The sequence below is a fragment of the Lucilia sericata genome, unplaced genomic scaffold (assembly GCF_015586225.1).
Source record: "Lucilia sericata isolate MDLA Ls3-8-SP2 unplaced genomic scaffold, ASM1558622v1 Contig000026F_arrow, whole genome shotgun sequence".
Taxonomy (NCBI): Eukaryota; Metazoa; Arthropoda; class Insecta; order Diptera; family Calliphoridae; genus Lucilia; species Lucilia sericata.
Window position 1 is genome coordinate 96,568 of NW_023994064.1, and position 16,000 is coordinate 112,567.

General features: G+C 29.1%; 1 protein-coding gene across 1 annotated transcript in view; it reads left to right on the forward strand.

Annotated features, from left to right (window-relative positions):
• The window catches only part of LOC119609959 (selenide, water dikinase 2), a 69,950-nt gene extending 56,712 nt beyond the window's left edge, over positions 1 to 13,238 (forward strand). The window contains exon 4 of the mRNA XM_037965020.1: positions 12,644 to 13,238. Coding sequence (XP_037820948.1) covers positions 12,644 to 13,035 — 392 coding nt within the window. The 3' untranslated portion in view covers positions 13,036 to 13,238. The remainder of the gene's footprint in view (positions 1 to 12,643) is intronic.
• Positions 13,239 to 16,000: the final 2,762 nt, after the last annotated feature.

Here is a 16,000-nt window from a genome sequence, read left to right on the forward strand (position 1 = left end):
GCTCTCAACTTGAAAAACAAAATCAAATCAGTTGCTGATCAGCACTTGTTAAAGCAAGGTCTGTGCACGACGTTTTTAAAATACACACAGAAATACAACAACAAAATTTTGAGAAAGTCAAATTAATGTAGGAGAACATGAGAGAATAGTTGATAGTTTTTTATATATAGACTTTGATATACGCTTTGAATTGAATTCTGTTCTCTGCTGCTTTACCAACACAAACAAAACTATGGTAGTATAAGCAATAAAATGTTATTTTTGCAATTTAGGAGTTGTAGTCTCTAAAAATTATTGCAGCAGAAAAGAAAATACACAAAGTCAAAATCTAAAAAATGTTATTATTAATATTAAAAACGGTTCTATAAAAACAGAAATTGATTTAACGTTTAAGGCCCAAATAGACTACACAAGCGGCTTATTAAATATACTTTTTTCATTCGCACACACATTACAAACACCGATTTTTCATGTTTTTGTGGACTTCCAAATATACAGATGTCAATTTTTCTTAGAAATGTAAATTTTTTGAAAAATTTGTTATTATTGAATATAAACCATGCAAATGGTTTGACAAAAATTCAATATGTTTGTCTAAAAATCAAAATTTTTTAATTTTTGTACAAACAAACAGCAAGCATTTGTACAAACACAAAACACCCTCATACACTACACAACAGGCTTGCACAAACGTAAAATATTGGTATGTTTGTCAAGCCGCTTGTGTAGTCTATTTAGGCCTTTACATTAGATTTAGAGTTTAAAAATTTAAAAATAGTTTGATTTACAATCTTTCTCGACTTTACGTGAACCCTCTGTGTTTGCTGGGTAACGACATTATTTCAGTTTATTTTTCTGACATTTTCAACATTTTTTATTTATTTTTTTTTTTAAATTTACATAACTTTAGCAAAATAATGAACCGATTTAGGTTTCGACATATTCATACGAGTATATAAGTGTGGTGAGATCCATATACCCTTGATTCATTCTGTAACTTATTCCTTTGACACCAAATCTTCTGTATCTTGGTGTTATCGCAATCCGGGGGAAAAGAGGTGGTACCAAATGTATCTTTGAAATGATCTGAACAGGGACCGAACCAGGCAGCGGTTTAAACCAATAATCGCGAGAAGAGAATATTGTTTAAAAAGCTGATGCACGGTAAAGTCTTTAATACGGGATAAGTTCGGTGCTGTAGCTTAGATAACAGATACCACTCAGAGCATTGGAAATGAGTTGGTGTCAAATGTATATCATACGGGATGAATGTGGGGTTATACGGACCTTACACAATCGGATATTGTTCTCAATGAGTGTATCGGTTAAATAAGAAGTGTGCAGAATTGAATGGTGATGGATGAAAAGTATCTTATAAAAGTGATTCAAATGAATTTTCTTCCCATGTCAGGGTATATTTAGGGTTTATTCTGTTCATACCAGACTTACCACAGTGAGTTCTCTGTGAGTAAAGCTACGTTCAGACCTGTAAACTATTTGGTCCAAATATTTGTTATAAAATATTTATGAAGTTGCGTCTAACAAACGCAATATTTATTTCATGTTCAGACTTGTGCAAAAATAATTTGGTTCAAACACACATGTTTTTCAGCCACAGTATATCGTATATTTTCATGCAAGAAAAAAACAATTTACCAATTTGTTTTAATTTTAACTATTTTTATTAGGATTTAAAATTAAATTTACATATATAAACTTTGTCGAATCTGGACATAAAATATTTCATGTTAACAAACAGCAATGCGGATGATTTTCATAAAACAAATTGATTTGCTGGCAAATAAATATTTTGTCATTGTTTCATCTATGTAAAAACCAAAAGTCAAATAATTTAAATCATTTTGGCAAAATAATTATTTGATCTTGCAAACCAAACAGCGTAAAATAACAGCTTTTCGTTTATTTTCTGAAAAAGAATGTTATCACCTCATACAAAAATGTAAATAGTCGCTTAAATGACTGATTTTATTTTATTTTTTATAAAATAGAAATCTGAGACAAAGTAGTCGTGATATTTAATAGAAATTTAAGCAATTGCGTAAATTAAAGATAAGTATTATTTTTGTTGTTTATTTTGTTATTAATTGGTTGACAACAACATACTATTAGGGATGCCCATCCCGATCCCGAAAATCCCGAAATTTTCGGGATTGGAAAATCCCGACTCCCGGGATTTGCAAAATAAATCCCGGATTTTTTTCGGGATTAGGATATCCCGAATCCCGGGATTTTTCAAAATGAATCCCGGGATTTGTTACTAAAAATTTTTTTTTAATTCATTTTTGAGCCATAATTTCATTCAATTCGCTTGAAAATTACGATCTTAGTTTATTTTTGACTTATGCAGAACAAAATTCAGCACAGCTAATTTTGTACATTTTGATTCGATATATAGTACATACAAATTTATTTTATTCATTTCGTCGTAGACCCAAAAAGTATACACATTATTTGTCTATAGTAGACTCATTCTATTTAGGCCGCAACTTTGGACCAAAATTAACACAAAAAATTCTAAAAATCCTCTGAAAATCAATTTGATGCCCATATTAATATCAATACATTACAATCAGTTATTTGATGAAATTCATGAATCGATTTGAATCTACAAAAATAATACAAAAATTGTGTAATATGCAATTTCTGCGGCTTTTCATACAAATTATCATATTTTTTAAATTCATTATCTTAAAAGGAAAGTATTTTGTTGTCTGCGTAGTATTTTGCAAGAAAATAATAAACCATCCCTCGATCGAAATTCATCATATCATTTCAAATCGTTCGAGATTCATCACATACCGGAATATTTATTTAATTTCGACACAGTCACATATAAAATTTATTTTTTAAATGATATCTAGAAGGTTTTGCATTTCAAGCTTTCTACAAATCTGAGTGATAACGGTAAAAGTAAATTAAATTGTTCTGAATGTAGATAACATTTTCCAAAGAAAAGGTTCACTTATGATCTAAATTGATATTCGAAGGATTAAACGTGATATTTATTTTTATTTAGGAAGTATGTATGTAGTTACCAAATTTTTGAAATTATGATATTTTAAAAGTTTTTATTTTAGAATTGAAATTAATTGGATTGCTTCAATTTAAATTTATCTTCTGTCGATTAATTTCCACAAGATAAAACAATTTTCTTCACAAACATGAAGATTTAAGATTTTCATGTATAAAATAATTAAATTTATGTAATCCCGAAAAATTCCGAAATCACGAAAAATCCCGGAATTGCAATTCTCAAAATCCCGGGATTTGTAAAAGCCAGTCCCGTTTGGCATCCCAACTATATATAGGGTAATTTTAAAAATGTTTGTATATTTTCTTAATTATTTATCCGATTTTAATCGTTTAGTCCCCAATTAAAAAAAATGTCCTGTATTCTAGTCTAGTTTATAGTGTAGTCTAAATTCTAGTCTATAGTATAGTCTATTGTCTAGTCTATAGTCTAGTCTATAGTCTAGTCTATAGTCTAGTCTATAGTCTAGTCTATAGTCTAGTCTATAGTCTAGTCTATAGTCTAGTCTATAGTCTAGTCTATAGTCTAGTCTATAGTCTAGTCTATAGTCTAGTCTATAGTCTAGTCTATAGTCTAGTCTAGTCTATAGTCTAGTCTATAGTCTAGTCTATAGTCTAGTCTATAGTCTAGTCTATAGTCTAGTCTATAGTCTAGTCTATAGTCTAGTCTATAGTCTAGTCTATAGTCTAGTCTATAGTCTAGTCTATAGTCTAGTCTATAGTCTAGTCTATAGTCTAGTCTATAGTCTAGTCTATAGTCTAGTCTATAGTCTAGTCTATAGTCTAGTCTATAGTCTAGTCTATAGTCTAGTCTATAGTCTAGTCTATAGTCTAGTCTATAGTCTAGTCTATAGTCTAGTCTATAGTCTAGTCTATAGTCTAGTCTATAGTCTAGTCTATAGTCTAGTCTATAGTCTAGTCTATAGTCTAGTCTATAGTCTAGTCTATAGTCTAGTCTAGTCTAGTCTATAGTCTAGTCTATAGTCTAGTCTATAGTCTAGTCTATAGTCTAGTATATAGTCTAGTCTATAGTCTAGTCTATAGTCTAGTCTATAGTCTAGTCTATAGTCTAGTTTATAGTCTAGTATATAGTCTAGTCTATAGTCTTGTCTATACTCTAGTTTATAGTGTATTCTATAGTCTAGTATATAGTCTAGTCTTAAATTCAGTCTATAGTCTAGTAATTACTTAAGAAAATATTTAATTAATTTCTCAATTTATTTAAACAATTATTTATTATATTAATGGATATAAAAATATATTAATAATAGACAATTCTCTATAATTTTAAATTTAACAGATATTTTAATGATATAATTTATAATTTGGTTATTTCCGTGCTTATAGCGATTTTATTAAATCGCTATTAACCGTTCCAAACAACCAAGGGTTTTCGCTACATTGACTATACTAAATAGCTACAACATTACAGTGCAGGTCAACCATCTGTCTCTTTTCCACTTGCACAAGGTATTTTTTGTGGTAAAAATTTGTTGAAAAACAATATTAAATGAAATTATAGAATAGATAGATGTTATTATTCAATGATATATATTTTTAGTAAATATAAACACATATTTTTTTTGGTATTTGTTTGGTTGTGCATTAACTGTTCTTGTTATGTTCCTCTTTGCCTGCAAACAAAATCTTGTTTTGTTTTACTGTTTTATCCGTCAATTTTTTTTACGAAATTATTTGTTGTAATATGAACAACGGACAAATTTTCTCTATTTGCTTTGTTTCTTCAAAAAAAAAGTCAAAACAGAAATACTAATTTTAAGCACATTATGAAATAAAAATTTATTTAATTTTTTGTTTTGAGGCAGAAATTTCTATGAAACCGTAAAAAGCTATTGTAATTTCAATTAGTTTTTTTTAACGTTAAACAAAAATGTTTCGTGTTCGGTGTTCACATTGGGAAAATATTTGTAGGTTGACAAATAAAAATGTTTCACGAAAAACAGCTGATATTTTGTTTGCTCTTCAAAAATATTTTTTGTTCACATTACAGCCAACAAATATCTGATAAAAAACGTCAAATATTTGATAGGTGTGAACGAAGCTTTAAGAACAATGTCATTGGTTTATTTGATAGATTCGTATTTTGGTCTACCGATTGCGTCTCTAGGCGCTGTTGCCGAATCAACAGAGGTCATCCCATCTTTGTGGTTGTATACTGAAGTGATGTTTTGCATCTCGGAAGTTAAGCAGGGGTCAGCAAGAAGCACAAAGGGATGGTGTAAGTCGTATAACAAGCTCACTCAGTGGCTGTATAAGTCCAACACGTAGATGTTCACGTAAAGCACATTGACTTATGTATCTGTTGTCTTTTCGGTAACAGCACCTAACTTGTCCAGAAATATAGATTTCACCGTTAGTCTGTTTTTTAACAAACATCTTTCCGCAATTTTGTTTTTAAACTACAGCCACCACGTGCTTCCGAAGGGACCTCTGCAATAACCGGGACAAGACAAAAAATGGCAATCCAGATGAGTACGAGAGCAAACATTATAATTTTGATTTTTTTTTTTTAATTTAATTTATTTACATTAAATTTGACAAATGACTAATGATACTATCTGTACGAATTTCAGTAAAGCATTCGATAAAGCTTCTAATTTATAAGTTAGAGAAGCTTTGACTTTTACCAATATTTGTTAAATGGATTTCAACATATCTGGAAAATAGATATCAGTGTGTATTATTCAAAAGCTGTACACCGAAAGCTATCTAATTTACATCTGAAGTCCCCCAAGGTAGCCATCTTGCCGGCATTCTTGGACAAGTTTCGATGCAGAATATACACCTATCAGGTATTTGATAGCGGCTTGGGTGTCAGTATAGATTCTGATATCCCTATTCAATATCCGATAGTACCTAAGCCAATTAGATGCCCTTTTTATCGCAGAAATTTCCGCTTTTCTTTCCAATAGTTGTTTTAGAACCATCTGTATACACATTTAGGCCGTCAACACCTACACAGAGGGAAAAATAAATAAACACGCCTGGTACAAAATTAACACACAATTTTTCAATAACATCCAGTGTCAAGTATATACATACATACAACAACATGTGATGTAGACCACGCAACTTTGTCAACATTGCAACAATTCGTTGTCGCAATCTAAACTTTATGCACATCCGTTGTCTTAATGTTAACAAATGTGATAAGCTCACTATTGGCAACGCATTTTGAGCTTACCATGCTTATTAACTTTTAGACAACGGATGTGCATAAAGTTTAGATTGCGACAACGAATTGTTATTCATGTTCAATTCAAAATTTTACCCAGCTTCAAAAAATCTTTGTTTTGTTTTATGATGGTTCCCAAAATATTTCTATTTCGATGGCCATTCGTAAGCTGGACCGGTTACAAAAAAGGCCCTTTTAGTTTAAATTTTACAGTTTTTTCTTAAACAAAATATACAGTATGTGGTATCATTTGAATGCAAAATTGTGCATACATTTTATTTAAAATTGTGCATAGATTTTATTTATATTAATGAAAAACCTAACAAATTTAAATATTTTGGAATATGACAATTATGAGCAGACAGTTATTTATGATTAATACATCATTGAACGCGGCTTTAAAATCCCTTTCAAACGATACCACATACTCAATATATTGTTTCAAAACAACACTAAAACTTTAAAAAAATAATTGAAAAGAACCTTTTTTAATATGGTCCAGCTCACGAACGACCATCGCTAGACTTAAAATATTTTGGGAATCATCATAAAACAAAGCACGGTAAATTTTGAGAGGGGTAACAAAAACACGTTTTTGCTATCCATACAGAGTGAGTCGGGCTAATGTACATATGTACTTGACAATGGATGTTATTGAAAAATTTGGTGTTAATTACCGGAAGTTTCACGTAATGCACGGTTCCGGAATGCAAACTTTGCATGACCTCTCATAAGGTTGACCCCTTGGAGCCAGCCAGCTTGGGCATGGCCCATAGGATTCATTGCACTTAAGCCTTCACATCGCGACAAGATGACTACCCTTCGTGAAGGGTTATTCGGAAGTTAAATTGTAGTATTATAGAATACAACTAATTTGACTTAAATAATATTAACATTGATAAGGGTAATAGACACATTAAATACAGAACCCAAAATAAAAATTTTTATCTCACAAAAAATATAAGAACAAAAAATAAATCTTCAGCATAGAAAAAATTTAATTATTTTCGCTTCGAGGGCAAAAGTGGTGATATATGTTATTCTTTTGGAAGTACTTCGCTTTATTTTTGCTGGGTTATGTCACAAAGCAATTGTTCATTTCACAAGAGATCCACAATACGAAATCTATATAAAGAGAATTGGATTCGTCCAAAAACAATTTCTTTTATTTTGTGTCCGCAATCTACCTTGGAATCCCAATATTTATCTTCTATCATATAAAAGTCGATTGGCACTTATTAAACTCCCTACTCTAAAAGGTAGAAGAATATGCTTGAACATCCAATATTTCCGTACAAACGATGCCAACTTTGACCCGATGCGAAGAATGTGTGTTGAATTTATGTAATAATCTGTATGATTTTATTATTATATTTTTTTTATTAAAATCTGTTTTCTGAAGGCCCCATATATCTTCGGAATCCGAATCACAGATTATTTTAATAGATATACTCTTTGAAATTTCCCTGTGTAAAACCAGTAAAATCGATCTATAAGTATCAAAGATATGATCGACAAATTTCAATTACATACTGAATGACATGATTGGCCATACAAAATTTCAGCTGCGAATTACGAATTAATGAGTGTCATTTCTAATTTTTATCGGTTATTTATCATAGTCAGCTGTTTGTTTTCATTGGTTGGAGACAATTAAAAAATAAAATTACAAAAAATGCAAATAGATAGAAAATATATAACTTAATTTGTTAAAATAATGTAACAAACGTATTTTTGTATCGTACACACTAGAATGACCGCAAAAAGTCGATGTTGGAATCTTGTTCGTCTTAACCCCACTAAATGATTCCCCTTTCCAGATATTGAGATAGCCGAAATATAATAAACGTTAACACGTGGCGCTCGTCGCTCAAAGTTTGAATAAATCCAAATTTTTGGCCAAAAAGCTAACATATGAAGCTATAACTCCAGAACGGTAAATAATAGAAACACACTACCTCAAAACAATGCTAATATTGTACTTCAAAATTTATATTATATACATAATACTTGTTATTTTAAGTCAAACACAGTTACAACAGATTTTGTCTCAAACAACGTGACCTGTTCGCGGTAGGAGCATACTTCGTATATTTTGATATTATGTGATAAATGTTGCTATTAAGTAAATATTTTACATATTATTGTTAAAGAATCATAAAGTATATGGATTTAATATTTCAAAAAGACAACACAAAACTTGGTTCAAAAATGTAAAAGTTATTAAAAATTCCCCAGGCCATTAAGATGTCTCAGAGCACTTGATTAGGAAATGTGGAAAAAAATATTACTTATTTGGAAAATATTCTAATAAAACTATTTTATTTTCTAAAATTACAGAAATTTATAATATATGGTCCGATATTTAAAATAACAAAAAAAAATAAAAATTAACCCTTTAAAGCACTTGGGTCCAATATATTCCCTAAGTTCAACAAATCAATTTTAATAATGCTCTATATAATTTTAAAAAATAAAGGGTTAATTTTATTTTTTTGTTGTTGTTTTAAATATCGGCCCATATATTATAAATTCCTGTAATTTTAGAAAATATAGCGAACAAATAAATAATATTTCGACATGTTTTAATGAGAATTTCTAAATATTGCTAAATTTGACCTTTGACCTCCAAAGTTTACGCCTTAGGATTTTCCGATATATAACTCCGATATATAACTTCAGGGACATATTTTATATTATATGGGATATAATATTCTGTAAATATTTTGTTTAAAATGTATAACAGTAAGGAATTATGACATATTTTGTAAAATATTACAAACAAATAAGTTTTTCCCGAAATTCGCAGAGTTCAAATCGCAGGTACAGCTTTACTATAAGAAAGGCGCGGATCCAGCTCAAGCGTTTGGGGGGGGGGGGGTGCGAACTTTTTTTTTCGCTCGGTATATATTTTGGTTGTGACGAGTTTACTTGATTTTGATGACTATACCCAATTTTTTATATGAAAGTTTCAAAAATTTGTACACACACTCAATGTGTAAATACTAAATTTCCAAATTCATTACAGTTTAGATTTTATCGATGATCAAAGTTTATATTTTTAAAATTATTTTCAAGAAGCATAATATTTAAAATTATATTATATTGTTAATATAACGATAAAGGAAGGGGTAATTTTAAAAAATTTCGAACAAAAAAGTAGGATTTTGAACATGACCCTCTCCGATTTCGATGAAATTCGTAAACATATTCTTCATGTAAATACGGAATTTAAAGTTCTCCAAAATTTCTAAATATTAATTTTTTATCGAGGTTCAAAGTTCATATTTTTTAGAATTTTTATCAACAAGCATTAAATTTGACATCGTAGATTTTCTAAACTATTTATCCGATTTTAAATGTTTTAGTAACTTGTCATTTAGTCAAGAATATATCAAAAAAGGTACCTTCCATTTTCTGTATTCCTTCACATAAGATTGCTTATAGTGTACTCAACAATAAACGATTAAAATAGTTTAGAAAATATAAGATGTCAAATTTAATACATTTTGGAAAAAATCTTAAAAAATGTGAACTTTGAACATTAATAAAATCTAAACCGTGAAGAATTTGGTAACTTCGTATTTATAGAAAGAATGGGTGTACCAAGTTTCATCAAAATCAGAAAGGATAAGGTACAAAACCTGTTAGAAAATTTTTGAAATGCCCCAAAGATATATATGTTCAATTCACAATCGATGTTGTAGCGTTGTATGCGTAGTATGTCAGCAGCTGCTACAATAGTCGTAACAATGTTGTTCGTATTTTCTATGCAAAAGTTCTATACAACTCCTACGAAAATTTTTCATATGTTTTCGAATGTATAGGAAAGTTTAGTGTTGTCAATTGTTTATTTCAACATATAAACAAAAAAATCAATCGATTTTGGCAGATGTTTTTTTTTCGTAGAGATCATAAACTTATGACTCGCTGCAAAGATCTGTTCACAATCACTGTTACTACACTTTAGTAAGTACAATATACAACTTGATTGTGAATTGAACAATAATAACGTAATTAATTTAGAAAACAGACCATGTCAAAATTAAAAATTGTTGAAAAAAAAAATCTTAAAAAATATGAACTTTTAACATCGATAAAATCTAAACGTAAAGTATGTATTTGAAAATTTTGGAGAACTTTAAATTTCGTATTTATACGAAGAATGATTGTTCCGAATTTCACTGAAATCGGAGAGGGTCATGTTGAAAATCTCAGTTTTTCGATGTTTTTTTAAATTACCCAACAGACAATATAAATTTATTTGTTATAGACAACCGTTTTTCAAAATTCATTTCAAATGGTCTTTAGCGACTGGGCTTTTTACAATCTTTAATTTATGAAGCTTTGCGTTAAAATTTTGTAACTGACAAAAACTTCCTTTCAAATCAGAGGAATCAGAGAAATCAGGAAATAATAATGTAATTTCGAATGTAAAGCAAAAATTTTGTTAAAAACGGTATCTTTGAATTTTAGTGAGGAAAATCGACATCTTTAATTTTCTCCAGACAAACAGGACCTCTCCAATATTTCCCTTTTCCCCCGTGGATTCGCGCCTGCTATAAGAGGTGATATTTCAAAAATTTTAAAATTTGTTTAACAATAATTTAAAAAAAACTGAAAATGGAGTTTTGAAACCGCTATAAGAAATTTTAAAATTTGTTTATCAATGATTTAAAAAAACTTAAAATGGAGTTTTAAAACCGCCGTGTAAAAAAATATTTTTTTTTGATCATAGATGAGGTACACGATATCTTTTAATGATAAAAACTTATTTTCGAGTAAATATAGATATATTTTATGTAATAAAATAATTTTATTAGAATATTTTCCAAAATAAGTTAAATTTTTTTCCGCATTTCCTAATCAAGTGCTCTGAGACACGTTAATGACCTGGCAAATTTTTAATAACTTTTACATTTTGAACCAAGTTTTGTGTTTTACATCCTTTTGAAATACTAAATCCATGTACATTATGATTCTTTAATAATAATATGTAAAATATTTACCTAATAGCATCATTTATCACATAATATCTAAATATACGAAGTATGCTCCTACTGCGACCAGTTCACGTTTTTGGAGACAAAATCTGTTGTAACTCTGTATGACTTAAAGTAACAAAAATTATGTATATAATATAAATTATGAAGTGCAATATTAGCTTTGTTTTGAGGTACTAAGCGTGTTTTTATTATTTACCGTCCTGGAGTTATAGCTTCATATGTTAGCTTTTTGGCAAAAAATTTGGATTTTTTCAAACTTTGAGCGACGAGCGGCACGTGTTAACGTTTATCAATCGAGCTCAAATTTCGGCTATCTCAATATCTGGAAAGTGGAATGAATTTGTGGGGTTAAGGCGAACAAGATTCCGACATTTTTTTCTCTCCATATAAAATCCGGTTAGTCTAATATACATATATCCCACTCGCATTCCACTAAATAATCACAAAGCTCTTAAAGGTAATGGTCTAAGCTTTCTTTTGAGCAAAAAAAAAATACAACAAAAACGTCTATTTTGAAAAAGTATGGCAAAAGTAGGTAAAATAATTTAACTTGACATGTAATTGCCCATATGTATGTATATACAATTTATATTTTTATGAATAGAATTTATTCCGCTTTTGGTACTTTTTCTTTCTTCAAATGATACTCTTTGCATGTTCTATAATATGAATTCAAAACTCATGATTATTAAGCATACAAGGTCCTTATTGAATAAGATTCTTTAAGAGAGAACTTTTTAGTACCTTTTATCTTATAAATGGTACTTTTTGAATTTTCAAAAATATCCAACCTAGGAACATAAATTTGAACATACATGGTCTTGACTGAATAATATTCTGTAAGTTGTGACTCTTTGGTACTTTTCCATTCTTCAAATGGTACCATTTGGATTCTCTATAATGGTTAACCGGGACACATGACACACGGTCCTTATTAAATAAGAAATTATAGACAGAAATTTTTGTACTTTTTCGTTTTTCAGATGGTACTTTATGATATTTATTCAATATTGAACATAGAAATATAAAATTTAACATTAATGAATGAGAATCTACTGAAAGGGACTTTTGGTACTTTTTCATTCATACAATTTTTGATTAAATGAGAATCTTTTTTGAAAGTACTATTTTACTTTCGAAATTTTCTATAATGTGGAAGCTAATCGAATGAAACTAAAAATACATGCTTCTTACTGAATGCGTGATATTGAACGTAAAAACTGAAACATTAAAAAAACGTTTAATGAATTCTAAATTTCTATAAAAGTAAACAAAATTTTGTGTATTTAATTTTGGTTAGGGTAGCGAAGCACCAAGGGCAACACTTGACTCATTTAAATCCAACAATAACTGCATATTTAAATAATTTGATTAATTTTTTTATTTTTAGCTGCACAACTAATGCACAAATACAAAGCTAATGCAGCAACTGATGTTACTGGATTCGGATTGCTCGGTCATGCTCAAAACTTATCAGAGTTCCAAAAAGATTGTCTTCAATTCGTCATTAACAAAATACCTGTTTTCAAAAATATTTTGTCCTTTGGAAAAATACTGAATCAAGATGTCAAGCTCCGTACTGGAAAATCGGTAGAAACTTCAGGAGGTTTATTAATTTCAATACCGTCTAAATATTCCATCCAATTTTGTCAAGAGTTTAATAGCATAACTAATGGTGAACAGTTAGCTTGGATTGTTGGATATGTAAAAAAATCTGATAAACGCGAATCAATTCTGAGTAAAGAAATAGATATTTTCGAAGTTGATTTTTCTAATAGCTAAAATGTATATGAATGTATATGTAAATATATATTAATTAATTTGAATAATTTTTGTTTTATGTAAATATGTGCATCCAACTCATGACGATTATTTCATAAAGATATTAGTATCGGGAAATAATCCGAACTTATTTTTTGGAGTACAATTTATTATTAACAAAAATCATTTTATTTAATAAATTTTGTGTATGCAATCTTAAAAAATAAACAAATTTGAATTTTATTAAAATAATTTATTTTTGGAAGAAATCTATGGACAACCAGCAAAAAAATTTGAAGTTGTTCAAGAAGAAGGGATATTTTCATGACTTCTTTAGTACGTATTATATTAAATATAATATAATAATAAATTTGTCATAAGTGAAAAAATATTAAAAATAACATTAATTTAATTCGATTTTCCCAGCGGTAAAAATACACATTATGTACTCGCTTATCTAAGTGATATTTCGTGGCAGTCAGTGGTGATGCTTTCACTTATTCTTACTTCACTTTAATAATAAACGTAGTTAATTCTATAAAAATATAATTAAACAATTTTAACGAAGATAAATGAAATAAAAATAATTTTCTATTGAAACTTTCGGCCATCTTCCTTTACAGATCCTGTAAACAATCAGGAAATTGTCAGTATTAAAACTAGAATATATGAAGTAAATTTACCCCGATTTTTAAATCCGTTTCTGCGTTAGATCACCGCAATTATTTTAAATTTTTACAATAAAATAATAAATTTTTACAAATAAAATAAACTGAAACAAAAAGAATCTTTTTTTCATGTAGTATACAACAGAAAAATAAAACGGTACTTTAGTTCTGTTTTTTTCTTTAAGAAATAAGAACAACATGAAAAAGGCAGCTAACTCTCTGCTTAAATCGTAATCTATGTTATAATTAAAGTGGATGATATGTTGGATTACGCATACATTGCACTCTAAGTACTTAAATTGCTCGCTTAGAACGTCATACTGATGTCATCGAATATCATCTAAGTACTTTGTTTCATTTACCGCTGGGTTATTAAGATTATTGATTTCGTCGAACTGTGATATTGTAATGTACTTTATAAAAATACTTTTTATTATTATTTTAAAAAATCAATGTTTCTTAGATATAAATTACTATTACTAAAAAAAATATGAAAAATAAAATAGTTTTACGAAAGCAATTTTATAAATCAGGTGTGGGGTCGCAATAAAATAAAATGTTTATTGAAAATGGATCTACGGCCAAATCGTCAAAAAATGATTGATACTTTAATTGCATCAGGAATACAATTTCCTGAATCAGCAACTATGAGCCAGCTAAGATGTTTATATGATTCTGTGCTTTTGAATCAAACACACAACGAGTCAATTCCTTTACTACTGTAATTCCCGAAACTACTTCCGGTGGAATTCTTTATACAAATTCCGTTCCTTTTAATTATTCAAACCCTGTTGTTACAATTCCTTCAAGAATCCCTAATGTAATACTCGGTGGAACATCTTCATCGTTTGATGCAACAGCTGACGCAACATTACCTGTAAACAATGACGTACCAAGATATACTTCAGTTTATTCCAATTTCTCGAGAACCATTGCTCCTATTACCAATTCTACAACTTCATCTCAAGAGCTAGAACTTGAAACCCAAATTAAGATATTAAAAATGAGATGTGAGATGATAAACCTACAAAAACATCTTAACGACCTGAAATATAATTCAGTTAGTAAAACACACAGGGTTAATTATGATGAATTGAACAAAATGGTCCCGAAATTTGAGGGTGGTAATGACAATGATATTGAAAAGTTTTTTAAAAAATTGGAAGAATATACTTATAATTATAATGATGAAGAAAAACTGTTATGTTTGAAGTGGTCATTGGAAGGAACAGCTAGGGAATTTATGGAAAATTCAAGCAATTGGACATACAATAATTTGATGGGAGCTCTTTTCAAAATATTTAAAAGGGTTATTGCCCGAGAAGATGGACTTTGAAGGCTTCTGAATCCCGCATTAGCTACATAATTTTAATGCAAACCATCGCGTCTCAAGCAAAAATTGAAGGCCAAGAACTAGTTGACATTATTATGGTATGCAAGACAGTTCTACAACATTTCCCTTTTATATGGTTCAACTACAGTTGAAGAACTAATTGCCTGCGTTGATAGATATGAAAAACGTCGTAATAGATTGTATGAAAAGCGTCAAGGGAAAACACAAGTAAAAAAGCCAACTAATAGCAATAATCAAGATTCTATTCGCTGTTTCAATTGCTCTCAATTTGGACTTACGAAAAGTTCATGTCCGAAACCCATACGTCCTCCAGGTTCATGTTTCATTTGCCAACAAATGGGACATATTCATAAAAATTGTCCTAACCGTCAAAATATTCCAGCTTCAGTTTTTCCAGAAGATGTTGTTAATTCTAATGAAGTTGTTGTTGTTGATCCAATGTTAATGGTGAGTGTGGCATTTTTCCTACCTTTAAGAAACAAATATGCTAATTATCTTAATGTTTCATGTTAAATTGATTCGGGTAGCCCAATTAATTTAATTTCAATTAAATTAATTTAATTAACAATTAAAGCAATTGTGCCAAAATCTATTCAACTTTCTGAAGATCTACTTTCAACCCGCTATGTTGGAATCGGAAATTGTAATATGAAAATGTATGGCATAATTTCGTGTCAAATTAAATTTCAAAATATAGTTAAATCAATTGAATTAATTGTAATACCAGAAAATGATATTAAAATTTCAATGATTAAACGGTTAGATAATGAAAATGTATGTATATTTGATTCTAAACAGGAAATAAATAATACAGATAAAATTTCTTTGGTGTCAAAAGTTAATGTTGAGGGTAATTTAGACTTTTATTTGACTGATACTCAAGAACTTTCAAAAGATTTTATTAATTACAATTCGAAGCTAAGTGATGAACAAATATTGAAATTGAATAACATAATTGATAAGT